The 27,507-nt window shown below is 49.2% G+C and overlaps 2 protein-coding genes across 3 annotated transcripts; one reads left to right on the top strand and one right to left on the bottom strand.

Moving 5' to 3' along the window:
• Positions 1–1,555: 1,555 nt before the first annotated feature.
• Positions 1,556–9,885, bottom strand: setdb2 (SET domain bifurcated histone lysine methyltransferase 2). The gene is given in 14 exon segments (XM_034079552.2): positions 1,556–1,827; positions 1,934–2,022; positions 2,426–2,572; positions 2,652–2,734; positions 2,736–2,755; positions 2,757–2,820; positions 5,422–5,591; positions 5,863–6,185; positions 6,542–6,784; positions 6,858–6,959; positions 7,025–7,032; positions 7,852–7,944; positions 8,020–8,133; positions 9,548–9,885. Coding segments are annotated over 14 exon segments (1,710 nt in total). The 5' UTR covers positions 9,582–9,885; the 3' UTR covers positions 1,556–1,607.
• A 230-nt stretch (positions 9,886–10,115) lies between these two features.
• On the top strand, positions 10,116–24,958 carry LOC117443652 (uncharacterized). Of its 2 annotated transcripts, XM_034079558.2 has the most exons (9): positions 10,116–10,563; positions 13,710–13,901; positions 15,305–15,418; positions 16,781–17,013; positions 19,781–19,918; positions 19,997–20,184; positions 20,269–20,348; positions 21,942–22,025; positions 24,626–24,958. In XM_034079558.2, the coding sequence occupies exons 1-9, from the start codon at positions 10,557–10,559 to the stop codon at positions 24,769–24,771; spliced, it is 1,182 nt and encodes a 393-aa protein (XP_033935449.1). In that variant the 5' UTR covers positions 10,116–10,556; the 3' UTR covers positions 24,772–24,958. The 2 variants fall into 2 exon arrangements, with proteins under 2 accessions (XP_033935449.1, XP_071058734.1); XM_071202633.1 differs by lacking the exons at positions 10,116–10,563; positions 13,710–13,901 and adding an exon at positions 14,967–15,107.
• Positions 24,959–27,507: the final 2,549 nt, after the last annotated feature.

Genomic DNA, 27,507 nt, shown 5'->3' with positions numbered 1-27,507 from the left:
TGTAGGGGGTCCCGGTCCCGGAGCCCCGCGGCCCGTCGCTCACGGAGAAAGTGTTGGAGAAGGGCCGGCCAATCAGCGGGCTGTGTGATGAGACGGTGGCCATGGAGGCCCAATCACATTGGTGGGCCACGAAGCGAGCCACCTGGGCCACCTCATCGTGGGGGGGGATCCGGAGAGAGGAGGCCGGGGAGAGGAGGGAGAGGAGGGAGAGGAGGGGGAGGAAGGGGAACCGGGAGAACCGGGAGCACGCAGGCCGGGAAACAGCGCTCATTCTTGGGTCAGATCTGAAGGAGAGTCGCTGACAGGCTGGAGGTAAACAACATGAGAGTTTCACAATAAGAGTCCGGAGGAGGAAGAGGAGGAGCTGCAGGTAAACAACATGAGTTTCACAATAAGAGTCCGGAGGAGGAGGAGGAGGAGCTGCAGGTAAACAACATGAGAGTTTCACAATAAGAGTCCGGAGGAGGAGGAGGAGCTGCAGGTAAACAACATGAGAGTTTCACAATAAGAGTCCGGAGGAGGAAGAGGAGGAGGAGCTGCAGGTAAACAACATGAGTTTCACAATAAGAGTCCGGAGGAGGAAGAGGAGGAGCTGCAGGTAAACAACATGAGTTTCACAATAAGAGTCCGGAGGAGGAAGAGGAGGAGCTGCAGGTAAACAACATGAGTTTCACAATAAGAGTCCGGAGGAGGAAGAGGAGGAGCTGCAGGTAAACAACATGAGAGTTTCACAATAAGAGTCCGGAGGAGGAAGAGGAAGAGCTGCAGGTAAACAACATGAGTTTCACAATAAGAGTCCGGAGGAGGAAGAGGAGCTGCAGGTAAACATGATGAGTTTCACAATAAGAGTCAGGAGGAGGAAGAGGAGGAGCTGCAGGTAAACAACATGAGAGTTTCACAATAAGAGTCCGGAGGAGGACGCTTGCTTGGAAGGACATGTCTTCCGAGTCACTTCCTTCAAAGAGGCAAGAATCCTTCCTGGCATTCGGAAAACGAAGAGTGGAACAGGAGAGCAAGTGTGCGTCATACGAGGCCCCGCCTTACATTTTCCACAGATTTTGGGAAATTGGTCCGTGTGCAAAGCATTGTGGGGATTTTAAGACAGCGGAGTCTACCCATATGCAGCCTCGACATTTCTCGCTACGGAGGGCGCCGGCCTCGGTAGAACTCCAAGTATGCTGGACATTGGAACAGTCCTTCAGTGGCACTCGATGACGTAGCATCCTTCCTGGACATTGAGAAACACCCAGAGTTTCACAATAAGAGCCAGAGTGACCGAAGAGTCGATGTCCGTGCTGGAATTTCAAAATAAGAGCAGCTGAGATAGAACAGAATAAAGAATAAAATTTCAATATGAATCAATATTACAAGAATAAAGTCCCTTTATTTTAAAACATTTCCCACTATAGATCATTTTAAGGATTTTCAAAATAAAATATTTAGTGATAGATCAGAAATTACACAGTATTCCTGAAATGGAGTTTCACAATAAAACATTTCTCCTTGAAAGTAAACGCACACCACACAAACCTTTCAAAATAAAACACCCAGAAAGTGATTTTCAAAATAGAGTGCATTTATTTCAGAGTATAAAAAGAGCGCAGAGGTCACTGAGTGTGACCTTCGACCTCACAGGAGTCACACAGCTGATCTCCCACCATGAAGCGACCGCGGCACGCCTCGCTGCCGCAGAGACACGCAGCTCCGGGACTACTTTCTGCTCCGGGACTACTTTCTGCTCCGGGACTACTTTCTGCTCTGGGACTACTTCCTGCTCCAGAGGAGGAGGAGTAATCCCAGGTCAGCTCCGAGCCAGCCTTCACCACCCTGAGAGAGAGGAGGAGTTCATATAAACAATCATCATCATCATCATCATCATCATCATCATCCTCCTCCTCCTCCTCCTCCTCCTCCTCCTCCTCCTCCTCCTCACCTGCTGGTGAAGAAGGCGATGACGGGGAACCCCGGGTCGTGGGAGTCGATGAAAACGTTCTGGACGAACAGGTTGGGATCACAGCTGTGCTGAAAGGTTACAGAGGAAAGATAGACGCTTTTATTTTGAAAATATATATTATTTTTATTTTCTTTGAAGTTCTTTTGTAGTTTCCTGTGTGTGTGTAGCTTCCTGTGTGTGTGTGTAGTTTCCTGTGTGTGTGTAGTTTCCTGTGTGTGTGTAGTTTCCTGTGTGTGTGTAGTTTCCTGTGTGTGTGTGTGTGTGTAGCTTCCTGTGTGTGTGTAGCTTCCTGTGTGTGTAGCTTCCTGTGTGTGTGTAGTTTCCTGTGTGTGTGTGTAGTTTCCTGTGTGTGTGTGTAGTTTCCTGTGTGTGTGTGTAGCTTCCTGTGTGTGTAGTTTCCTGTGTGTGTGTGTGTGTGTGTGTGTGTGTGTGTGTGTGTGTGTGTGTGTGTGTGTGTGTGTGTGCCCTCACGTTTATGAAGCGTGCCACGTTGCCCTCCTTGCTGGCGTCCAGGAAGTAAACGTCCTCCGTCTGCAGAGCTCTCTTCTTCTGGCTCTTCCTGACCCCGCCCTCCGGGTCACCTGACTCACCTGAGGATGGGGGCGGGGCCTCAGTCGCCTGCAGATAGACACAGCTGACCTCAGAAGCAGAACTCAATTTAACACAACAACAACAACAACACCATAAGGCAGCAGACCTCCTGCCCTGTGGGGGGCCTCTGTATGACGGGGACGTGCAGGGGGGGGGGGTCCTTGGTGGGGGGGCAGCCACTCAGTGACCAGCTCCACCTCGTCGTCCGACGGCAGGTCGGCCCTCGTTAGCTTCGGAGGGGGGGGGGTCGCTCTGCACCCTGCGCAGCATCAGGCCTACACACACATTGACGCATGGTAAACACACACGTTGTTTCCCTGTGTGTGTGTGTGTGTGTGTGTGTGTGTGTGTGTGTGTGTGTGTGTGTGTGTAGTTCCCTGTGTGTTGTTGTAGTTCCCTGTGTGTGGTTGTAGTTCCCTGTGTGTTGTTGTTGTTCCCTGTGTGTGTTGTTGTAGTTCCCTGTGTGTGGTTGTAGTTCCCTGTGTGTGGTTGTTGTTCCCTGTGTGTGTTGTTGTTGTTCCCTGTGTGTGTTGTTGTAGTTCCCTGTGTGTTGTTGTAGTTCCCTGTGTGTGGTTGTAGTTCCCTGTGTGTTGTTGTAGTTCCCTGTGTGTTGTTGTTGTTCCCTGTGTGTTGTTGTTGTTCCCTGTGTGTGTTGTTGTTGTTCCCTGTGTGTGTTGTTGTAGTTCCCTGTGTGTTGTTGTAGTTCCCTGTGTGTGGTTGTAGTTCCCTGTGTGTTGTTGTAGTTCCCTGTGTGTTGTTGTTGTTCCCTGTGTGTGGTTGTTGTTCCCTGTGTGTGGTTGTAGTTCCCTGTGTGTGGTTGTTGTTCCCTGTGTGTTGTTGTTGTTCCCTGTGTGTGTTGTTGTTGTTCCCTGTGTGTGTTGTTGTAGTTCCCTGTGTGTTGTTGTAGTTCCCTGTGTGTGGTTGTAGTTCCCTGTGTGTTGTTGTAGTTCCCTGTGTGTTGTTGTTGTTCCCTGTGTGTGGTTGTTGTTCCCTGTGTGTGGTTGTAGTTCCCTGTGTGTGGTTGTTGTAGTTCCCTGTGTGTTGTTGTAGTTCCCTGTGTGTTGTTGTTGTTCCCTGTGTGTGGTTGTAGTTCCCTGTGTGTTGTTGTTGTTCCCTGTGTGTGGTTGTAGTTCCCTGTGTGTGGTTGTTGTAGTTCCCTGTGTGTTGTTGTAGTTCCCTGTGTGTGGTTGTTGTAGTTCCCTGTGTGTTGTTGTAGTTCCCTGTGTGTTGTTGTAGTTCCCTGTGTGTTGTTGTTGTTCCCTGTGTGTGGTTGTAGTTCCCTGTGTGTGGTTGTTGTAGTTCCCTGTGTGTTGTTGTAGTTCCCTGTGTGTGGTTGTTGTAGTTCCCTGTGTGTTGTTGTAGTTCCCTGTGTGTTGTTGTTGTAGTTCCCTGTGTGTTGTTGTAGTTCCCTGTGTGTTGTTGTAGTTCCCTGTGTGTGGTTGTAGTTCCCTGTGTGTGGTTGTAGTTCCCTGTGTGTTGTTGTTGTTCCCTGTGTGTTGTTGTAGTTCCCTGTGTGTTGTTGTAGTTCCCTGTGTGTTGTTGTAGTTCCCTGTGTGTGGTTGTAGTTCCCTGTGTGTTGTTGTTGTTCCCTGTGTGTTGTTGTTGTTCCCTGTGTGTAGTTGTAGTTCCCTGTGTGTAGTTGTAGTTCCCTGTGTGTGGTTGTAGTTCCCTGTGTGTGGTTGTAGTTCCCTGTGTGTTGTTGTTGTTCCCTGTGTGTTGTTGTTGTTCCCTGTGTGTTGTTGTAGTTCCCTGTGTGTGGTTGTAGTTCCCTGTGTGTTGTTGTTGTTCCCTGTGTGTTGTTGTTGTTCCCTGTGTGTAGTTGTAGTTCCCTGTGTGTTGTTGTTGTTCCCTGTGTGTGGTTGTAGTTCCCTGTGTGTTGTTGTTGTTCCCTGTGTGTTGTTGTTGTTCCCTGTGTGTTGTTGTAGTTCCCTGTGTGTTGTTGTAGTTCCCTGTGTGTGGTTGTAGTTCCCTGTGTGTTGTTGTTGTTCCCTGTGTGTGGTTGTAGTTCCCTGTGTGTGGTTGTAGTTCCCTGTGTGTTGTTGTAGTTCCCTGTGTGTTGTTGTTGTTCCCTGTGTGTTGTTGTAGTTCCCTGTGTGTTGTTGTAGTTCCCTGTGTGTGGTTGTTGTTCCCTGTGTGTTGTTGTAGTTCCCTGTGTGTTGTTGTAGTTCCCTGTGTGTTGTTGTAGTTCCCTGTGTGTTGTTGTTGTTCCCTGTGTGTTGTTGTTGTTCCCTGTGTGTTGTTGTAGTTCCCTGTGTGTAGTTGTAGTTCCCTGTGTGTTGTTGTAGTTCCCTGTGTGTGGTTGTTGTTCCCTGTGTGTGGTTGTAGTTCCCTGTGTGTTGTTGTAGTTCCCTGTGTGTGGTTGTAGTTCCCTGTGTGTTGTTGTAGTTCCCTGTGTGTTGTTGTTGTTCCCTGTGTGTGGTTGTAGTTCCCTGTGTGTGGTTGTAGTTCCCTGTGTGTGGTTGTAGTTCCCTGTGTGTTGTTGTTGTTCCCTGTGTGTGTGGTTGTAGTTCCCTGTGTGTTGTTGTAGTTCCCTGTGTGTGTGGTTGTAGTTCCCTGTGTGTTGTTGTAGTTCCCTGTGTGTGGTTGTAGTTCCCTGTGTGTGGTTGTAGTTCCCTGTGTGTTGTTGTTGTTCCCTGTGTGTGTGGTTGTAGTTCCCTGTGTGTTGTTGTAGTTCCCTGTGTGTGTGGTTGTAGTTCCCTGTGTGTTGTTGTAGTTCCCTGTGTGTGGTTGTAGTTCCCTGTGTGTGGTTGTAGTTCCCTGTGTGTTGTTGTTGTTCCCTGTGTGTGGTTGTAGTTCCCTGTGTGTTGTTGTAGTTCCCTGTGTGTTGTTGTTGTTCCCTGTGTGTTGTTGTTGTTCCCTGTGCTCTTCCTGTTTACCTGCGTAGATGCAGATGAAGGTCCCCGTGTCGACGTCGTCACGGCAGCGGACCCCCCAGCCTCGCCCCCCCGCTCTGAAGACCTGCAGCCGGACCCTCAGGCCGCGCTGGACGGGTCGGTTCTGACAAGGGCCCCGGACGCAGCTGCACCAGGGGCCACACTCATACACCCTGAAACACATTGAGCAACGTGTTCCATTAGCATGCTAGCACTCAGAGCTAACCTGTGCTGGAAGAGAGGGGGGGGGCTACAAGGACACTTCAGAGACATGTCCTTAGTAACAGCTGGAAGAGAGGGGGGGGGCTACAAGGACACTTCAGAGACATGTCCTTAGTAACAGCTGGAAGAGGGGGGGGGGCTACAAGGACACTTCAGAGTCATGTCTTGCCTAAAGACAGTACAATAGGAGACCTTTAAATAAGGGTATTGACCCAGACTCACCCTGATTGGACGGACTGAGCCAGGCGGTGGTGGCTGTAGCCCCGCCCCCCGGTGGTCATGGCGACACAGGCGCAGCGCGATGATTGGCTGCAGCCGTCGGTGCAGTCGCAGCAGGAAGCGAACAGGTCCGGGCTGCGAGACAGGAAGCAGCCGTGCGGCCATCTTTCCTTCCTGTAGCGGAAGATGGGGGGGGGGGCCCCCCCCAGGAGGATCTGCACGGGCGTCGCCTCTAAACCCCGACTCAGATCCAGCTCCGGCACCCGGGGGCCCCTCAGGGGCGGGGGGTCCAGGAGCACCTGGGGGTTAAAGGTGAAGAAGTCCACCTGGGGGGGGGGGGGGGGGGGGGGACAGGTGGGTTACCTCAGTCAAGACAGAGAGGAGCAGAGAGGACGGGGTTGTAGTTCTCTCTGTTTTGTAGTTCTCTCTCTCTTCGCTCTCTCTCTCTCTCTCTCTCTCTCTCTCTCTCTCTCTCTCTCTCTCTCGTCTCTCTGTCTCTCTGTCTCTCTCTCTGTCTCTCTTCTCTCTCTGTGTCTCTCTGTCTCTCTCTGTCTCTCTCTGTCTCTCTCTCTCTCTCTCTCTCTGTGTGTTTTGTAGTTCTCTCTCTCTCTCTCTCTCTCTGTGTGTGTGTGTTTTGTAGTTCTCTCTGTTTTTTGTAGTTCTCTCTGTTTTTTGCACCGACCTGCAGGAAGTCGTAGCTCTCGGACGCCAACAGGAAGTGCATCACGTCGTCATGGTTACTCAGGCTCTTCCCGCACGGCGCCTTGTACAGGACGTCCCCGCCCCCTTCCTCGGGCTCCGCCCCCGATGACATCGCCACGGAGGTCAGCCTCTTGAAGCCGCAGAGCAGCGGCACCTTCAGGGGGTTCTGACCCCAGAACGCAGGGGTGCACTGAGGCATGCTGGGTAAGCTGGGCATGCAGGACTGCAGGGAGAAACACAGCTGTTAGATAACACATATATTATATCTTATTATTAATGATTATTATGATGTTCACCTTGCTGCAGGTGTGCGGCAGGTAGAGGGGGGGCAGCAGCTCCTCAGCGGGGGGGCCAAGGGGGGAGGAGTCAGGGGAGAACTCAGGGGGGGGGGAGCTCATCTGTACAGGAAGGCACCGCCAAAATAAGACAAAAATACCAGTTATATATTTAACTTCCAACTAACAAAAAATACTTCAGAATAAAAGCATGACTTTTAGAATAAGAGCGTGATTTCAGAATAAAAGTATGATTTTCAGAATAAGAGCGTGATTTTCAGAATAAAAGTATGATTTTCAGAATAAGACCATGATTTTCAGAATGAAAGTATGATTTTCAGAATAAGAGCATGATTTACAGAATAAGAGCGTGATTTTCAGAATAAGAGCGTGATTTTCAGAATAAAGGCAAGATTTCAGAATAAGAGCATGATTTACAGAATAAGAGCGTAATTTTCAGAATAAAGGAAGGATTTCAGAATAAGAGCATGATTTACAGAATAAGAGCATGATTTTCAGAATAAGAGCGTGATTTACAGAATAAGAGCGTGATTTACAGAATAAGATTTTCAGAATAAGAGGGTGATTTCCAGAATAAGAGTGATTTAAGAATAAGAGCGTGATTTTCAGAATAAGAGCATGGTTTACAGAATAAGAGCGTGATTTTCAGAATAAAGGCAGGATTTCAGAATAAGAGCATGATTTACAGAATAAGAGCGTGATTTTCAGAATAAGAGCCTGATTTTCAGAATAAATGTGTGATTTTCAGAATAAAGGCAGGATTTCAGAATAAAAGCATGATTTACAGAATAAGAGCGTGATTTACAGAATAAGAGCGTGATTTACAGAATAAGATTTTCAGAATAAGAGGGTGATTTTCAGAATAAGAGTGATTTCAGAATAAGAGCGTGATTTTCAGAATAAGAGCGTGATTTACAGAATAAAGGCAGGATTTCAGAATAAAAGCATGATTTACAGAATAAGAGCGTGATTTTCAGAATAGGAGCGTGAGTACCTGATCCGATGACCACCTGTACCACAGAGGCGTCCTGGCCCTCGGTTGGAGGAGAGTTCAGGACCTCGAGGAGCTTCAGACCCTGAACGAACTCTGAACACAGGACAGGAAGTCAGCTCACTACAACAGGAAGTGATGTGTGGTACCACAGAAGAAGAGACGCGTTACCTTTATCTGTGGCGGTGTTCTTCTTCAGGACTCTCTTCAGGTGATCCAGGTAATCGTAGACTCCGTCGAACACCTGGTCCACGTCCTCCTCCGCCCAGAACGTCTTGGCATCCTCTGAAACACAAACAGGACCATTTAAAATCACAAAACACTATTTTAGATTCATTTTTATTATCATTTAACCAGGTTTGAAAATAATTATAATTCTTTACATTTGTATTATTATTTTGTATTTCATTGCCGCTATAGAAGTTTACCCCAGTGGACGAGAGGGTCGCCTCCCTACGCCTGTGGGTTATGGGGGGGGGGACTCTGACTGTTGTGTGTGCTTATGCACCCAACAGCAGTTCAGAGTATACGGCCTTCTTGGAGACCCTGGAAAGAGTCCTGCATGGGGCTCCTGAAGGGGACTCTTTAGTCCTGCTGGGAGACCCTGGAGAGAGTCCTGTATGGGGCTCCTGAAGGGGACTCCTTAGTCTTGCTGGGAGACTTCAACGCACATGTGGGCAATGATGGAGACTGCAGTCGCTTTACCGCACCGTTGTGACGAAAAGGGAGCTGAGCCAGAAGGCAGAGCTCTCTGTCTACCGGGCCGTTCCTCCCCTCACCTACGGTCATGAAGGATGGGTCATGACCGAAAGAACCAGATCGCGGATACAAGCGGCCGAGATGGGTTTCCTCCGCCGGGTGGCTGGTGTCTCCCTTAGGGATAAGGTGAGAAGTTCGGTCATCAGGGAGGGACTCGGAGTTGAGCCGCTCCTCCTTCGCGTCGAAAGGAGCCAGTTGAGGTGGTTCGGGCACCTAGTTAGGATGCCACCTGGGCGCCTCCCTAGGGAGGTGTTCCAGGCACGTCCAGCTGGGAAGAGACCAAGGGGTAGACCTAGGACCAGGTGGAGGGATTATATCTCTTCGCTGGCCTGGGAGCGCCTTGGGACCCCCCAGTCAGAGCTGGTTGATGAGGGGAAAGAAAGTTTGGGGCTCTCTGCTGGAACTGCTACCCCGCGACCCGACCACGGAGAAGCGGGAGAAGATGGATGGATATAGATTTAAATGAAAAACATGTCCAACTACTTTTATAATAGCTTATTTGTTTAAGTTAAGTAATAAATTCGGGGAAAACATTTAGATGTATAGAAAAAAAAAGAAAATTCAAATGTTTTAATATTAAATAAAATACATATAATAACTGTCTTCTTCTACTGCTGCTCTGAGAGGCAGAGACCCCTGGTGGAGAACCCTAGGAACTACACGTCCCCTTTAGAAACGCTACAGACGTGATTTCATGTTTAACGTTATATAATCAATAGGGTGTGACGTCTCATGCTTTCTGTGCGTATTATGATAGTTGTTGAGGTTTATTTTTTGTTTATTTCTGACAAATTTTGTTTATTTTTGGTTTGTTTTTGTTTATTGTGACATTAGCAGCAGCAGACTGAATAAACGAACCCCTAAAGAACTACCTGAAGACTCAGAAACTCAACAAACCTGCAGCTTTAAGTTAAAAAGCGTTAAAAGAGATGTTTCTTACCCACTTCTTGCTGATCTAACTGACTTTCCTCCATCTCAGCTGCTAGCCTGTTAGCTCTGAAGCTACACACAAGCAGGACTGTTTAATTAAAGCTTCGCTCACAGCTGCAGGTCCACCGAGAATCATTCACGTTAAAACCACCGGATGGTTTCTCGATTTTTAACGTTTATTCAACATAAAGCGCGTAATATGTCTTACATTATGCTAGCATTGCTATTCCACTTTCGCATTGTAACTCATTTCTTCCATTATTGTCCCTCACCGGGTGCCCTAGTCATTAAATCACTCAGTAGCGCCCTGAGTTTGGTTTTTAAGGCACATTTTCGGCTTTAATAATGTTTTAATAATGTTATTGTTTCCCAATATGTACTACAAGTTAAGTTTATCTACGGTTTAAAACATGTTCTTGAACTATATTTTAAATAAAACCCTTATGTTCACACACTGCATTGTATCTGCCTGTCAGTCCGCGCTGAGGGGACATACATTACTTGGAAACGTTTCGCTTTTTGAGTTCACCCTGATCGCTTCCCGTATTAGTAATTTCTTCAGTCATATTTTCGGCTTTGTTGTTGTTATTGTGTCCCGTCTGTTGGCGCTTATTACCGGTATAAGTTGTACATAAACCAAATTATTTCTAAATATGTATTTCTTGCAGATTTCATTGTTACTCGTAACGCTTCGCATTTTGAGTTGACCCACACCACTTACCGTATTTGTAGTTTTTCAAAGACGGTTATGGAGTAATCAAACCTCCAGCTTTTCGTGACTTTTAAAGCGTCTTTAAAGAACAGATATGAACTCTATAAGAGTCCTTCTATGTCCGTAGATACAGCCTGAGACAGGTAGAGGATAAAAGAGTTACAATGAAGAGTTCAAGGAGTAGTTAAAGCCATTGTTTCCGCTAGCAGCTACCGTTAGCCTCTTCCGGTGTAGTTTTGTAACAGATGGAAATAATTTATATAAGATTTAAAATGCGGATTCTTTCACAAGAAGCGCGAGCGGCTCCATGACAGGTGAGCAGACTGTGTGGTTAATACTTTAATATACCTGTGAATATAGAGAGAGACACGAGACCCTGTAAGGAGAGAGGTTAAATACTTTAATATATATACCTGTGAATATAGAGAGAGACACGAGACTCTGTAAGGAGAGAGGTTAAATACTTTAATATATATACCTGTGAATATAAATATATATATATATATCGCAGAGAGAGAGATAAGTTAAACTCTTAACCGTAGAGACTGAGCAACAGAGTGTGATGTTAGAGTTACCTAAAGGAGAGAGGCTCGAGACCCTGACCCGGAAAGCGACTTGCATCCATTTTAAACTATTTTATTTTTACATTTTTATTTATTTTTCCAACAATATTTTCTTAATTATTATTATATTCCCCCCCCCCCCCCCTGTGAGTCCACTGTGCTCTGATTGGTCAGCTCGCCCACTCTGTTCTGATTGGTCCACCACCGTTACAGCAGAACATCAGAGTTTATGTTTTACAATGGCGTTTGTTAGCAACCAGGAAGTGACTCCAGTGATGACGAACGGATGGGATGCTGCGTGGGGTCTGGGGGCCGCGTTGGGGGGCCGTGTTGGGGGGCCGTTGGGGGGGGACGCGTTGGGGGGCCGTGTTGGGGGTACGTGTTGGGGGGCCGTGTTGGGGGGACGTTGGAGGGCCGTGTTGGGGGGACCGTGTTGGGGGGACGTTGGAGGGCCGTGTTGGGGGGGACGCGTTGGGGGGCCGTTGGGGGACGTTGGGGGGCGTTGGGGGGACGTGTTGGGGGGCCGTGTTGGGGGGACGTTGGAGGGCCGTGTTGGGGGGACCGTGTTGGGGGGACGTTGGGGGGCCGTGTTGGGGGGACGTTGGGGGGCCGTGTTGGGGGGACGTTGGGGGGCCGTGTTGGGGGGACGTTGGAGGGCCGTGTTGGGGGGACCGTGTTGGGGGGACCGTGTTGGGGGGACGTTGGGGGGCCGTGTTGGGGGGACGTTGGGGGGCCGTGTTGGGGGGACGTTGGAGGGCCGTGTTGGGGGGACCGTGTTGGGGGGACGTTGGGGGGGCCGTGTTGGGGGGACGTTGGGGGGCCGTGTTGGGGGGACGTTGGGGGGCCGTGTTGGGGGGACGTTGGAGGGCCGTGTTGGGGGGACCGTGTTGGGGGGACGTTGGGGGGCCGTGTTGGGGGGACGTTGGGGGGCCGTGTTGGGGGGGACGTTGGGGGGACGTTGGGGGGCCGTGTTGGGGGGACGTTGGGGGGCCGTTGGGGGGCTCGCTGCTCCGCCCTGTGAGGCTCAAGGAGCGGACAGTGAGAGCTGGGTCACTGGTGTGGCTGCAGCTGAGTAAAGATTGAGAGTGTGTGAGGAAGTCCGTGGATTGGTCCATTTGGACCAATTGGACCAATTGGGTATGATGACCTCACTGTACCCAGGAAGAAAAAGAGATATGTCCAGCGAGGCGTTCAGGGGCCGGTCTCCTCTGAGTCAGAGCGTTGCTCCCTGCAGGCTGCACTTTGAGAGACGGGTCAGAGCACCAGGGGACGGGTCAGAGCACCAGGGGACGGGTCAGAACACCAGGGGACGGGTCAGAGCACCAGGGGACGGGTCAGAACACCAGGGGATGGGTCAGAACACCAGGGGATGGGTCAGAGCACCAGGGGATGGGTCAGAACACCAGGGGACGGGTCAGAGCACCAGGGGACGGGTCAGAGCACCAGGGGACGGGTCAGAGCACCAGGGGACGGGTCAGAACACCAGGGGATGGGTCAGAACACCAGGGGATGGGTCAGAACACCAGGGGACGGGTCAGAGCACCAGGGGACGGGTCAGAGCACCAGGGGACGGGTCAGAGCACCAGGGGACGGGTCAGAACACCAGGGGATGGGTCAGAACACCAGGGGACGGGTCAGAACACCAGGGGACGGGTCAGAGCACCAGGGGACGGGTCAGAACACCAGGGGACGGGTCAGAACACCAGGGGACGGGTCAGAGCACCAGGGGACGGGTCAGAGCACCAGGGGATGGGTCAGAACACCAGGGGACGGGTCAGAACACCAGGGGACGGGTCAGAACACCAGGGGACGGGTCAGAACACCAGGGGACGGGTCAGAGCACCAGGGGACGGGTCAGGGGACGGGTCAGAGCACCAGGGGACGGGTCAGAGCACCAGGGGACGGGTCAGAACACCAGGGGACGGGTCAGAGCACCAGGGGACGGGTCAGGGGACGGGTCAGAGCACCAGGGGACGGGTCAGAGCACCAGGGGATGGGTCAGAACACCAGGGGACGGGTTAGAGCACCAGGGGACGGGTCAGAGCACCAGGGGACGGGTCAGGGGACGGGTCAGAGCACCAGGGGACGGGTCAGAACACCAGGGGATGGGTCAGAGCACCAGGGGACGGGTCAGAACACCAGGGGACGGGTCAGAACACCAGGGGACGGGTCAGAACACCAGGGGACGGGTCAGAGCACCAGGGGATGGGTCAGAACACCAGGGGACGGGTCAGAGCACCAGGGGACGGGTCAGAGCACCAGGGGACGGGTCAGGGGACGGGTCAGAGCACCAGGGGACGGGTCAGAACACCAGGGGACGGGTCAGAACACCAGGGGATGGGTCAGAGCACCAGGGGACGGGTCAGAACACCAGGGGACGGGTCAGGGGACGGGTCAGAACACCAGGGGACGGGTCAGAGCACCAGGGGACGGGTCAGGGGACGGGTCAGAGCACCAGGGGACGGGTCAGAGCACCAGGGGACGGGTCAGAGCACCAGGGGACGGGTCAGGGGACGGGTCAGAGCACCAGGGGACGGGTCAGAACACCAGGGGACGGGTCAGAGCACCAGGGGACGGGTCAGAGCACCAGGGGACGGGTCAGAGCACCAGGGGACGGGTCAGAGCACCAGGGGACGGGTCAGAACACCAGGGGACGGGTCAGAGCACCAGGGGACGGGTCAGAGCACCAGGGGACGGGTCAGAACACCAGGGGACGGGTCAGAGCACCAGGGGACGGGTCAGAACACCAGGGGACGGGTCAGAACACCAGGGGACGGGTCAGAGCACCAGGGGACGGGTCAGAGCACCAGGGGACGGGTCAGAACACCAGGGGACGGGTCAGAACCAGAGAAGCAGGACACGGGACACGGGACCTCTAACATGTACCTCCCCCTCAGGTGAGATGTGTGCGGTGCGGCGTGCGGTCACTGATGCATTCTGGGGGATGTGCGCGGCGGACTCGCTCTCGATGCCCGTTCATTGGTTCTACGACGTGGACGACATCCAGAGAGAGTTCAGAGGCTGGATCCGAGAGTTCAGAGCGCCGAGGGACAAGCATCCGTCCAGCATCATGAGCCTATCAAACACAGGTACCTGCATCCTGATGATCCTATTGGCTAACGGAGAGAGACAGCATTATGAGCCTATCAAACACAGGTACCTGCATCCTGATGATCCTATTGGCTAACGGAGAGAGACAGCATTATGAGCCTATCAAACACAGGGACCTGCATCCTGATGATCCTATTGGCTCACAGAGAGAGACAGCATCATGAGCCTATCAAACACAGGGACCTCCATCCTGATGATCCTATTGGCTCACAGAGAGAGACAGCATTATGAGCCTATCAAACACAGGGACCTGCATCCTGATGATCCTATTGGCTAACGGAGAGAGACAGCATTATGAGCCTATCACACACAGGGACCTACATCCTGATGATCCTATTGGCTAACGGAGAGAGACAGCATTATGAGCCTATCACACACAGGTACCTACATCCTGATGATCCTATTGGCTCACAGAGAGAGACAGCATCATGAGCCTATCAAACACAGGTACCTGCATCCTGATGATCCTATTGGCTCACAGAGAGAGACAGCATTATGAGCCTATCAAACACAGGGACCTACATCCTGATGATCCTATTGGCTCACAGAGAGAGACAGCATCATGAGCCTATCAAACACAGGTACCTACATCCTGATGATCCTATTGGCTCACGGAGAGAGACAGCATCATGAGCCTATCAAACACAGGTACCTGCATCCTGATGATCCTATTGGCTCACAGAGAGAGACAGCATCATGAGCCTATCAAACACAGGTACCTGCATCCTGATGATCCTATTGGCTCACAGAGAGAGACAGCATTATGAGCCTATCAAACACAGGGACCTACATCCTGATGATCCTATTGGCTCACGGAGAGAGACAGCATCATGAGCCTATCAAACACAGGTACCTGCATCCTGATGATCCTATTGGCTCACGGAGAGAGACAGCATCATGAGCCTATCAAACACAGGGACCTACATCCTAATGATCCTATTGGCTAACAGAGAGAGACAGCATTATGAGCCTATCAAACACAGGGACCTGCATTCTGATGATCCTATTGGCTCACAGAGAGAGACAGCATCATGAGCCTATCAAACACAGGTACCTGCATCCTGATGATCCTATTGGCTAACGGAGAGAGACAGCATCATGAGCCTATCAAACACAGGGACCTGCATCCTGATGATCCTATTGGCTCACAGAGAGAGACAGCATCATGAGCCTATCAAACACAGGTACCTGCATCCTGATGATCCTATTGGCTCACAGAGAGAGACAGCATCATGAGCCTATCAAACACAGGGAACTCTCTCCTAACGCTCCTATTAGCTAACGCTCCTGAGCCTCTCTAACCCCGGTAAGGCACAGAGCAGACTCTGGTTTCGGACAGAGGGTGAAACAGCCGTGTTTGATCTGAACTCTCTCTCTGCAGCGGGCAGCGGGCGATCGTCCTCTGGGTCGAGACGTCCGGACGTCGTGGGACGACTGATCCTCCAAGACAAGCTGGAGCTGTGGAGGGGAGGAGACAATACACACTATCACCAGGGTATACACATACTCTGTGTACTTTATATACACACTATCACCAGGGTATACACATACTCTGTGTACTTTATATACACACTATCACCAGGGTATACACATACTCTGTGTACTTTATATACACTCTCTCACCAGGGTATACATATACTCTGTGTACTTTATATACACTCTCTCACCAGGGTATACATATACTCTGTGTACTTTATATACACACTATCACCAGGGTATACATATACTCTGTGTACTTTATATACACTCTCTCACCAGGGTATACATATACTCTGTGTACTTTATATACACACTATCACCAGGGTATACATATACTCTGTGTACTTTATATACACTCTCTCACCAGGGTATACATATACTCTGTGTACTTTATATACACTCTCTCACCAGGGTATACATATACTCTGTGTACTTTATATACACACTATCACCAGGGTATACATATACTCTGTGTACTTTATATACACTCTCTCACCAGGGTATACATATACTCTGTGTACTTTATATACACACTATCACCAGGGTATACATATACTCTGTGTACTTTATATACACTCTCTCACCAGGGTATACATATACTCTGTGTACTTTATATACACTCTCTCACCAGGGTATACATATACTCTGTGTACTTTATATACACACTATCACCAGGGTATACATATACTCTGTGTACTTTATATACACTCTCTCACCAGGGTATACATATACTCTGTGTACTTTATATACACACTATCATCAGGGTATACATATACTCTGTGTACTTTATATACACACTCTCACCAGGGTATACATATACTCTGTGTACTTTATATACACACTCTCACCAGGGTATACATATACTCTGTGTACTTTATATACACACTATCATCAGGGTATACATATACTCTGTGTACTTTATATACACACTATCATCAGGGTATACATATACTCTCTGTACTTTATATACACACTCTCATCAGGGTATACATATACTCTGTGTACTTTATATACACTTTATATACACACTATCACCAGGGTATACATATACTCTGTGTACTTTATACACACTATCACCAGGGTATACATATACTCTGTACTTTATATACACTTTATATACACACTCTCATCAGGGTATATATATACACTCTGTGTACTTTATATACACTGTATATACACACACTCATCAGGGTATATATATACTCTCTGTACTTTTTATACACTCTCATCAGGGTATACATATACTCTGTGTACTTTATATACACTTTATATATACACACTCATCAGGGTATATATATACTCTCTGTACTTTATATACACACTCTCATCAGGGTATATATATACTCTGTACTTTATATATATATATATATCTGTGCAGGTCTGTGTGCGGGGGACAACACCCTGAACGTGCTGTGCTCCCTGAGAGTCGCCCTCTGTCTCGTATCAGGCGGGTTCTCCGACCTCTCGTCTGCAGGCGCTCGCGCTGCCGTGCTCTCGGACTACGTGTCCTTCCTGACGACAGAGGGATCGCACCGGGACTCGTACGCAGAGTCCTTCCACCGGGACTTCTTCTGCTGCTGGCAGGACGAAAGACCCACTGAGCCGCAACAGGTGGGACAACGCACCTGTAGGTCTAACTCACCTGTAGGTCTAACTCACCTGTAGATCTAACACACCTGTAGATCTAACACACCTGTAGGTCTAACTCACCTGTAGGTCTAACTCACCTGTAGATCTAACACACCTGTAGGTCTAACTCACCTGTAGGTCTAACACACCTGTAGATCTAACTCACCTGTAGGTCTAACTCACCTGTAGATCTAACTCACCTGTAGATCTAACACACCTGTAGGTCTAACTCACCTGTAGGTCTAACTCACCTGTAGGTCTAACTCACCTGTAGGTCTAACTCACCTGTAGGTCTAACTCACCTGTAGGTCTAACGCACCTGTAGATCTAACACACCTGTAGATCTAACACACCTGTAGGTCTAACTCACCTGTAGGTCTAACTCACCTGTAGGTCTAACTCACCTGTAGGTCTAACTCACCTGTAGGTCTAACTCACCTGTAGGTCTAACTCACCTGTAGATCTAACACACCTGTAGATCTAACACACCTGTAGGTCTAACTCACCTGTAGGTCTAACTCACCTGTAGGTCTAACTCACCTGTAGGTCTAACTCACCTGTAGGTCTAACTCACCTGTAGGTCTAACGCACCTGTAGGTCTAACTCACCTGTAGGTCTAACTCACCTGTAGGTCTAACTCACCTGTAGATCTAACTCACCTGTAGGTCTAACTCACCTGTAGATCTAACACACCTGTAGGTCTAACTCACCTGTAGGTCTAACTCACCTGTAGGTCTAACTCACCTGTAGGTCTAACACACCTGTAGGTCTAACTCACCTGTAGATCTAACTCACCTGTAGGTCTAACTCACCTGTAGATCTAACTCACCTGTAGGTCTAACTCACCTGTAGATCTAACACACCTGTAGGTCTAACTCACCTGTAGGTCTAACTCACCTGTAGGTAGATCTAACGCACCTGTCAGGTAAAGCTAAAACATGCACACCCACCACGGACACCTGCAGGTCTCTCTGTGTTATTAACGTATTTTTATCATTTTACTTTTAAAGTTGCGTCTGTCCCGTTGTATTATTCGTTGCGTCTGTCCCGTTGTATTATTCGTTGCGTCTGTCCCGTTGTATTATTCGTTGCGTCTGTCCCGTTGTATCATTCGTTGCGTCTGTCCCGTTGTATTATCCGTTGCGTCTGTCCCGTTGTATTATTCGTTGCGTCTGTCCCGTTGTATTATTCGTTGCGTCTGTCCCGTTGTATTATCCGTTGCGTCTGTCCCGTTGTATTATTCGTTGTGTCTGTCTTGTTGTATTATTCGTTGCGTCTGTCCCGTTGTATTATTCGTTGCGTCTGTCCCGTTGTATTATTCGTTGCGTCTGTCCCGTTGTATTATTCGTTGTGTTGTTCCGTTGTATTATTTGTTGCGTCTGTCCCGTTGTATTATTCGTTGCGTCTGTCCCGTTGTATTATTCGTTGCGCCTGTCCCGTTGTATTATTCGTTGCGTCTGTCCCGTTGTATTATTCGTTGCGTCTGTCCCGTTGTATTATTCGTTGCGTCTGTCCCGTTGTATTATTCGTTGCGTCTGTCCCGTTGTATTATCCGTTGCGTCTGTCCCGTTGTATTATTCGTTGCGTCTGTCCCGTTGTATTATTCGTTGCGTCTGTCCCGTTGTATTATTCGTTGCGTCCGTCCCGTTGTATTATTCGTTGCGTCTGTACCGTTGTATTATTCGTTGCGTCTGTCCCGTTGTATTATTCGTTGCGTCTGTACCGTTGTATTATTCGTTGCGTCTGTCCCGTTGTATTATTCGTTGCGTCTGTCCCGTTGTATTATTCGTTGCGTCTGTCCCGTTGTATTATTCGTTGTGTTTGTCCCGTTGTATTATTCGTTGCGTCTGTACCGTTGTATTATTCGTTGCGTCTGTCCCGTTGTATTATTCGTTGCGTCTGTCCCGTTGTATTATCCGTTGCGTCTGTCCCGTTGTATTATTCGTTGTGTTGTTCCGTTGTATTATTTGTTGCGTCTGTCCCGTTGTATTATTCGTTGCGTCTGTCCCGTTGTATTATTCGTTGCGCCTGTCCCGTTGTATTATTCGTTGCGTCTGTCCCGTTGTATTATTCGTTGCGTCTGTCCCGTTGTATTATTCGTTGCGTCTGTCCCGTTGTATTATTCGTTGCGTCTGTCCCGTTGTATTATCCGTTGCGTCTGTCCCGTTGTATTATTCGTTGCGTCTGTCCCGTTGTATTATTCGTTGCGTCTGTCCCGTTGTATTATTCGTTGCGTCCGTCCCGTTGTATTATTCGTTGCGTCTGTACCGTTGTATTATTCGTTGCGTCTGTCCCGTTGTATTATTCGTTGCGTCTGTACCGTTGTATTATTCGTTGCGTCTGTCCCGTTGTATTATTCGTTGCGTCTGTCCCGTTGTATTATTCGTTGCGTCTGTCCCGTTGTATTATTCGTTGCGTCTGTCCCGTTGTATTATTCGTTGTGTTTGTCCCGTTGTATTATTCGTTGCGTCTGTCCCGTTGTATTATTCGTTGTGTTTGTCCCGTTGTATTATTCGTTGTGTTTGTCCCGTTGTATTATTCGTTGCGTCTGTCCCGTTGTATTATTCGTTGCGTCTGTCCCGTTGTATTATTCGTTGTGTTTGTCCCGTTGTATTATTCGTTGTGTTTGTCCCGTTGTATTATTCGTTGCGTCTGTCCCGTTGTATTATTCGTTGCGTCTGTCCCGTTGTATTATTCGTTGTGTTTGTCCCGTTGTATTATTCGTTGTGTTTGTCCCGTTGTCTCCCAGCTGTTGGAGTTTGCGGAGCGGCGTAGCGTTCGCGCTCTGAGGGAGGCGCGGCCCGACGCCCAGCTGGACGCCATCGGCTGTTTACCCATGATCCTCCCCTTCATCCTGCTGGCAGCACACGCCCCTCTGGAGCAGGCGGTGAGACGAATACGAATATTTACCGTATCGACCCGAATATAAGACAGATGTTTGAGTGTCATCACGCTCCCCTCCCAGGTGCAAGGTGCGGTGGAGATGGTGAAGCTGACCCACCCCCACCCCAGGGTTCCCCTCTGGGTGTCTCTGTACGGCGGGGCGCTCCACAGGGTGCTGGGGGGGGCGAGCGTCCGGGGGGAGGCGGAGCTCGCTCTGAAGAGCCTCGAGGCCTGGGACGCCTGCCGGGGGTTCAGCAGCAAGGCAGCAAGGTGGATATACTATCATTATTATTATTATCATATTTATCTTATTTATCTTATTTATTTATTTTATTGTATTTATTTGTGTGTCAGGTTCCCTGCTGGGTCGGATCAGCGTCTCCGGGTTCATCAGAGCGCTGTTAATCAGCTGGGACTCGCCTGCTACACCAAAGGTACATTACTGTTATTATTAATATATATATATATATATAGATACACATATTTTTTTATTTTTTTAAGTTCTCCCACTTCAAAACATGAGGCCTGTGATGTTCATCCTTCACTTCAACTCTGAGAGACGGGGGGGGAAAGAATCCAGGAAGTCACTTTGTAGGATTTGTAATGAATGAATTGGTAAAATAAGTATTTGGTCTCCTCCAAAGAAACAAGATGTCTGCCTCTCACAGAGCTGTACCTTCTCCTCTCAGAGCCTCCTCTGTCCTCCTCTCAGAGCCTCCTCTGTCCTCCACTCGTTAACTGTATTCATGGAACCTGTTTGAACTCGTTCTCAGAATAAAAGACACCTGTCCACGACCTCAAACCGTCACACTCCAAACTCCACTGTGACCAGAGAGCTGTCAAAGGACACCAGAAACACAATGTAGACCTGCACCAGGCTGGGAAGACTGCATCTGCAACAGGTCAGCAGCTCGGTGTGAAGAAACATACAAGACCCCTGATAATCTCCCTCGATCTGGGGCTCCACGCAGACCTCCCCCCGTGGGGTCAAAGTGAAACAAGACCGGTGAGCAGAGATCCAGAACCACAGGGGGGACCGAGTCCATGACCTGCAGAGAGCTGGGCCCAGAGTAACAAAGGCTACCATCAGTAACACGCTACGCCGCCAGGGACTCAAGTCCTGCAGTGCCAGACGTGTCCCCTGCTGAAGCCAGGACATGTCAAGGCCCGTCTGAAGTGTGCTAGAGAGCAGATGATCCAGAAGAGGATTGTCAGATGAAACCACAATAGAACTGTTTGTTAAAAACTCAACTGGACGTGTTTGGAGGAGAAAGAATGCTGAGTTGCCTCCAAAGACCACCTGCTGTGAGACATGGGGCTGGGACCATCAGGCTGTGGGGCTTTCTGCAAAGGGACCAGGACGACTGATCCGTGGAGAGGAAAGAATGAATGAGGCCATGTGTCGTGAGACTTTGAGTGTCAACCTCCTTCCATCAGCAAGGGCATTGAAGATGAAACGTGGCTGGGTCTTTCAGCATGACAATGATCCCAAACACACCGCCCGGGCAACGAAGGAGTGGCTTCGTAGGAAGCATTTCAAGGTCCTGGAGTGGCCTAGCCAGTCTCCAGATCTCAACCCCATAGAACATCTTTGGAGGGAGTTGAAAGGCCGTGTTGCCCAGCAACAGCCCCAAAGCATCCCTGCTCTAGAGGAGGTCTGCTGGAGGAACGGGCCAACGTGCCAGCACCAGTGAACACCTCGTGAAGACTGCAGAACACCTTTGACCTCTGTCGTTGCCAACAAAGGGTAATAACAAAGTATTGAGATGAACTTTTGTTATTGACCAAATACTTATTTTCCATCATTAAAAATAAATTCTTTAAAAATCCTTCAAAGTGATTTCCTGGATTCTTCCCCCCCCCTGTCTCTAGTTGAAGAGAACCAGGAGGAACATCACAGGCCTCGTCTTCTGAAGTGGGAGCACCTGCACAGCTGGTGGCTGACTAAATACTTGTTTGCCCACTGTATATATATATATATATATATATACACATATACGCGTGTATATCCCCTCTGTGTGTTGCAGGCGCTCTCTCCAGTCTCTTCTATCTGGCTCTTGAGTTCCACGACGACGCGGCCGCAGGAATCCTCACCAACACCAACTGTGGAGGTCTCGCTTTACTATACATCACATTTCATCTGTAATGAATCGCCTGTCTTTGTGTCTCTCACCTGTCTTTGTGTCTCTGACCTGTCTTTGTGTCTCTGACCTGTCTTTGTGTCTCTGACCTGTCTTTGTGTCTCTGACCTGTCTTTGTGTCTCTCACCTGTCTTTGTGTCTCTGACCTGTCTTTGTGTCTCTGACCTGTCTTTGTGTCTCTGACCTGTCTTTGTCTCTCTGACCTGTCTTTGTGTCTCTCACCTGTCTTTGTGTCTCTGACCTGTCTTTGTGTCTCTCACCTGTCTTTGTGTCTCTCACCTGTCTTTGTGTCTCTCACCTGTCTTTGTGTCTCACCTGTCTTTGTGTCTCTCACCTGTCTTTGTGTCTCTGACCTGTCTTTGTGTCTCTGACCTGTCTTTGTGTCTCTCACCTGTCTTTGTGTCTCTGACCTGTCTTTGTGTCTCTGACCTGTCTTTGTGTCTCTGACCTGTCTTTGTGTCTCTCACCTGTCTTTGTGTCTCTGACCTGTCTTTGTGTCTCTGACCTGTCTTTGTGTCTCTGACCTGTCTTTGTGTCTCTGACCTGTCTTTGTGTCTCTCACCTGTCTTTGTCTCTCTGACCTGTCTTTGTGTCTCTCACCTGTCTTTGTGTCTCTGACCTGTCTTTGTGTCTCTGACCTGTCTTTGTGTCTCTCACCTGTCTTTGTGTCTCTGACCTGTCTTTGTGTCTCTGACCTGTCTTTGTGTCTCTGACCTGTCTTTGTGTCTCTGACCTGTCTTTGTGTCTCTCACCTGTCTTTGTGTCTCTGACCTGTCTTTGTGTCTCTGACCTGTCTTTGTGTCTCTCACCTGTCTTTGTGTCTCTGACCTGTCTTTGTGTCTCTGACCTGTCTTTGTGTCTCTGACCTGTCTTTGTGTCTCTCACCTGTCTTTGTGTCTCTGACCTGTCTTTGTGTCTCTGACCTGTCTTTGTGTCTCTGACCTGTCTTTGTGTCTCTGACCTGTCTTTGTGTCTCTGACCTGTCTTTGTGTCTCTGACCTGTCTTTGTCTCTCTGACCTGTCTTTGTGTCTCTCACCTGTCTTTGTGTCTCTGACCTGTCTTTGTGTCTCTCACCTGTCTTTGTGTCTCTGACCTGTCTTTGTGTCTCTGACCTGTCTTTGTGTCTCTGACCTGTCTTTGTGTCTCTCACCTGTCTTTGTGTCTCTCACCTGTCTTTGTGTCTCTGACCTGTCTTTGTCTCTCTGACCTGTCTTTGTGTCTCTCACCTGTCTTTGTGTCTCTCACCTGTCTTTGTGTCTCTGACCTGTCTTTGTCTCTCTGACCTGTCTTTGTGTCTCTCACCTGTCTTTGTGTCTCTGACCTGTCTTTGTGTCTCTGACCTGTCTTTGTGTCTCTCACCTGTCTTTGTGTCTCTGACCTGTCTTTGTGTCTCTGACCTGTCTTTGTGTCTCTGACCTGTCTCTGACCTGTCTTTGTGTCTCTGACCTGTCTTTGTGTCTCTCACCTGTCTTTGTGTCTCTGACCTGTCTTTGTGTCTCTGACCTGTCTTTGTGTCTCTGACCTGTCTTTGTGTCTCTGACCTGTCTTTGTGTCTCTGACCTGTCTTTGTGTCTCTGACCTGTCTTTGTGTCTCTGACCTGTCTTTGTGTCTCTGACCTGTCTTTGTCTCTCTGACCTGTCTTTGTGTCTCTCACCTGTCTTTGTGTCTCTGACCTGTCTTTGTGTCTCTCACCTGTCTTTGTGTCTCTGACCTGTCTTTGTGTCTCTGACCTGTCTTTGTGTCTCTGACCTGTCTTTGTGTCTCTGACCTGTCTTTGTGTCTCTCACCTGTCTTTGTGTCTCTCACCTGTCTTTGTGTCTCTGACCTGTCTTTGTCTCTCTGACCTGTCTTTGTCTCTCTGACCTGTCTTTGTGTCTCTCACCTGTCTTTGTGTCTCTCACCTGTCTTTGTGTCTCTGACCTGTCTTTGTCTCTCTGACCTGTCTTTGTGTCTCTCACCTGTCTTTGTGTCTCTGACCTGTCTTTGTGTCTCTGACCTGTCTTTGTGTCTCTCACCTGTCTTTGTGTCTCTGACCTGTCTTTGTGTCTCTGACCTGTCTTTGTGTCTCTGACCTGTCTTTGTGTCTCTGACCTGTCTTTGTGTCTCTGACCTGTCTCTGACCTGTCTTTGTGTCTCTGACCTGTCTTTGTGTCTCTGACCTGTCTTTGTGTCTCTGACCTGTCTTTGTGTCTCTGACCTGTCTTTGTGTCTCTGACCTGTCTTTGTGTCTCTCACCTGTCTTTGTGTCTCTGACCTGTCTTTGTCTCTCTGACCTGTCTTTGTGTCTCTCACCTGTCTTTGTGTCTCTGACCTGTCTTTGTGTCTCTCACCTGTCTTTGTGTCTCTGACCTGTCTTTGTGTCTCTGACCTGTCTTTGTGTCTCTGACCTGTCTTTGTGTCTCTGACCTGTCTTTGTGTCTCTGACCTGTCTTTGTGTCTCTGACCTGTCTTTGTGTCTCCTTTGTGTCTCTGACCTGTCTTTGTGTCTCTGACCTGTCTTTGTGTCTCTGACCTGTCTTTGTGTCTCCGACCTGTCTTTGTGTCTCTGACCTGTCTTTGTCCCTCCAGGTGAGAACTGTAATCGAGGCGCGGCATTGGGTGCTCTGCTGGGGGCGGGGGGGGCATTCAGAGGGGGCGGAGTCCCAGAGGAGTGGAGGGAGGAGCTTAGAGACGCCAGAGAGACCATCCCTCTCATCCTGAAGAACATCAAATAACACGCTCCTATTGGCCGGCGCTCCAACACTCTGAACGTGATAGGCTAAGGGGCGGGACTTCTCTAAGATGTCGACCAATCACAACAGAGCTAATCAGAACGTTGATGAAATTATATTTTTGTGTTGATAAAATGATTTGCTTTGTTTGTTGGTTTTTAAATTATTAAAAATAAAGAATTAAAATGTCTCGCATATTATTTATTGGATTTTAAATGTTGTAGAAAAAGGAATCAATAGGTAGAATATTACTACTGTACTTCTAGATATCTAACCTGTCGTTCACCACCAGCCGGACGCCTGTGAGGAACGTTCTAGATATCTAACCTGTCGTTCACCACCAGCCGGACGCCTGTGAGGAACGTTCTAGATATCTAACCTGTCGTTCACCACCAGCCCCGACGCCTGTGAGGAACGTTCTAGATATCTAACCTGTCGTTCACCACCAGCCCGACGTCTGTGAGGAACGTTCTAGATATCTAACCTGTCGTTCACCACCAGCCGGACGTCTGTGAGGAACGTTCTAGATATCTAACCTGTCGTTCACCACCAGCCGGACGCCTGTGAGGAACGTTCTAGATATCGAACCTGTCGTTCACCACCAGCCGGACGTCTGTGAGGAACGTTCTAGATATCTAACCTGTCGTTCACCACCAGCCGGACGTCTGTGAGGAACGTTCTAGATATCTAACCTGTCGTTCACCACCAGCCGGACGCCTGTGAGGAACGTTCTAGATATCTAACCTGTCGTTCACCACCAGCCGGACGTCTGTGAGGAACGTTCTAGATATCTAACCTGTCGTTCACCACCAGCCGGACGCCTGTGAGGAACGTTCTAGATATCTAACCTGTCGTTCACCACCAGCCGGACGCCTGTGAGGAACGTTCTAGATATCTAACCTGTCGTTCACCACCAGCCGGACGCCTGTGAGGAACGTTCTAGATATCTAACCTGTCGTTCACCACCAGCCGGACGTCTGTGAGGAACGTTCTAGATATCTAACCTGTCGTTCACCACCAGCCGGACGCCTGTGAGGAACGTTCTAGATATCTAACCTGTCGTTCACCACCAGCCGGACGCCTGTGAGGAACGTTCTAGATATCTAACCTGTCGTTCACCACCAGCCCGACGCCTGTGAGGAACGTTCTAGATATCTAACCTGTCGTTCACCACCAGCCGGACGCCTGTGAGGAACGTTCTAGATATCTAACCTGTCGTTCACCACCAGCCGGACGCCTGTGAGGAACGTTCTAGATATCTAACCTGTCGTTCACCACCAGCCCCGACGCCTGTGAGGAACGTTCTAGATATCTAACCTGTCGTTCACCACCAGCCCCGACGCCTGTGAGGAACGTTCTAGATATCTAACCTGTCGTTCACCACCAGCCCGACGCCTGTGAGGAACGTTCTAGATATCTAACCTGTCGTTCACCACCAGCCGGACGCCTGTGAGGAACGTTCTAGATATCTAACCTGTCGTTCACCACCAGCCGGACGCCTGTGAGGAACGTTCTAGATATCTAACCTGTCGTTCACCACCAGCCCGACGCCTGAGAGGAACGTTCTAGATATCTAACCTGTCGTTCACCACCAGCCGGACGCCTGTGAGGAACGTTCTAGATATCTAACCTGTCGTTCACCACCAGCCGGACGCCTGTGAGGAACGTTCTAGATATCTAACCTGTCGTTCACCACCAGCCCGACGCCTGAGAGGAACGTTCTAGATATCTAACCTGTCGTTCACCACCAGCCCGACGCCTGTGAGGAACGTTCTAGATATCTAACCTGTCGTTCACCACCAGCCCGACGCCTGTGAGGAACGTTCTAGATATCTAACCTGTCGTTCACCACCAGCCGGACGCCTGTGAGGAACGTTCTAGATATCGAACCTGTCGTTCACCACCAGCCCGACGCCTGTGAGGAACGTTCTAGATATCGAACCTGTCGTTCACCACCAGCCGGACGCCTGTGAGGAACGTTCTAGATATCTAACCTGTCGTTCACCACCAGCCGGACGCCTGTGAGGAACGTTCTAGATATCGAACCTGTCGTTCACCACCAGCCCGACGCCTGTGAGGAACGTTCTAGATATCGAACCTGTCGTTCACCACCAGCCCGACGCCTGTGAGGAACGTTCTAGATATCTAACCTGTCGTTCACCACCAGCCCGACGCCTGTGAGGAACGTTCTAGATATCGAACCTGTCGTTCACCACCAGCCCGACGCCTGTGAGGAACGTTCTAGATATCTAACCTGTCGTTCACCACCAGCCGGACGCCTGTGAGGAACGTTCTAGATATCTAACCTGTCGTTCACCACCAGCCCGACGCCTGTGAGGAACGGCTGCTGCACTTCGTCTCAGGTTGATGACACATACATGTTAATGTTCTCTGATCTGATTAAGTGAATGAATGAAATAATGTAAATATTTTAAACCAAATGTATTGTTGGATACATTCATAATATTCTAGATATGAGGACATCATGAGATTATTTTTTTTAGGGGCTTTTATTTTGAAACATAGAATTAGCTGTGTGTCTAAATATAACGTATTCTTCTTCTTTTGTTTGAAAGATGTGTTTAAAGTGTCCGTTTATCCTTCTTTAAATAAAGTCAAATGAACATCAGGAGAAAAGCTGAGACTCTGAGAAAGGAGAAAGTGTTTGAAAGGAATATAAAGAGTGGGGGCTTCAGAGTGCTTCAGGACTCGTGTGCTCAGAGGCTCGGAGCGTTTCTG

Source organism: Pseudochaenichthys georgianus, unplaced genomic scaffold (genome assembly GCF_902827115.2).
Source record: "Pseudochaenichthys georgianus unplaced genomic scaffold, fPseGeo1.2 scaffold_651_arrow_ctg1, whole genome shotgun sequence".
NCBI lineage: Eukaryota > Metazoa > Chordata > Actinopteri > Perciformes > Channichthyidae > Pseudochaenichthys > Pseudochaenichthys georgianus.
The sequence above is the reverse complement of the archived record's forward strand: the minus strand, read 5'-3'. Positions and strand labels throughout refer to the sequence as shown.

Excerpts from the sequence above, each read along its gene's own strand:
- LOC117443652 (XM_034079558.2), top strand. Across the intron at positions 15,419-16,780 it reads CAATACACACTATCACCAGG|GTCTGTGTGCGGGGGACAAC; the intron begins GTATACACATAC and ends ATATCTGTGCAG. Across the intron at positions 20,185-20,268 it reads TTCAGCAGCAAGGCAGCAAG|GTTCCCTGCTGGGTCGGATC; the intron begins GTGGATATACTA and ends TTTGTGTGTCAG.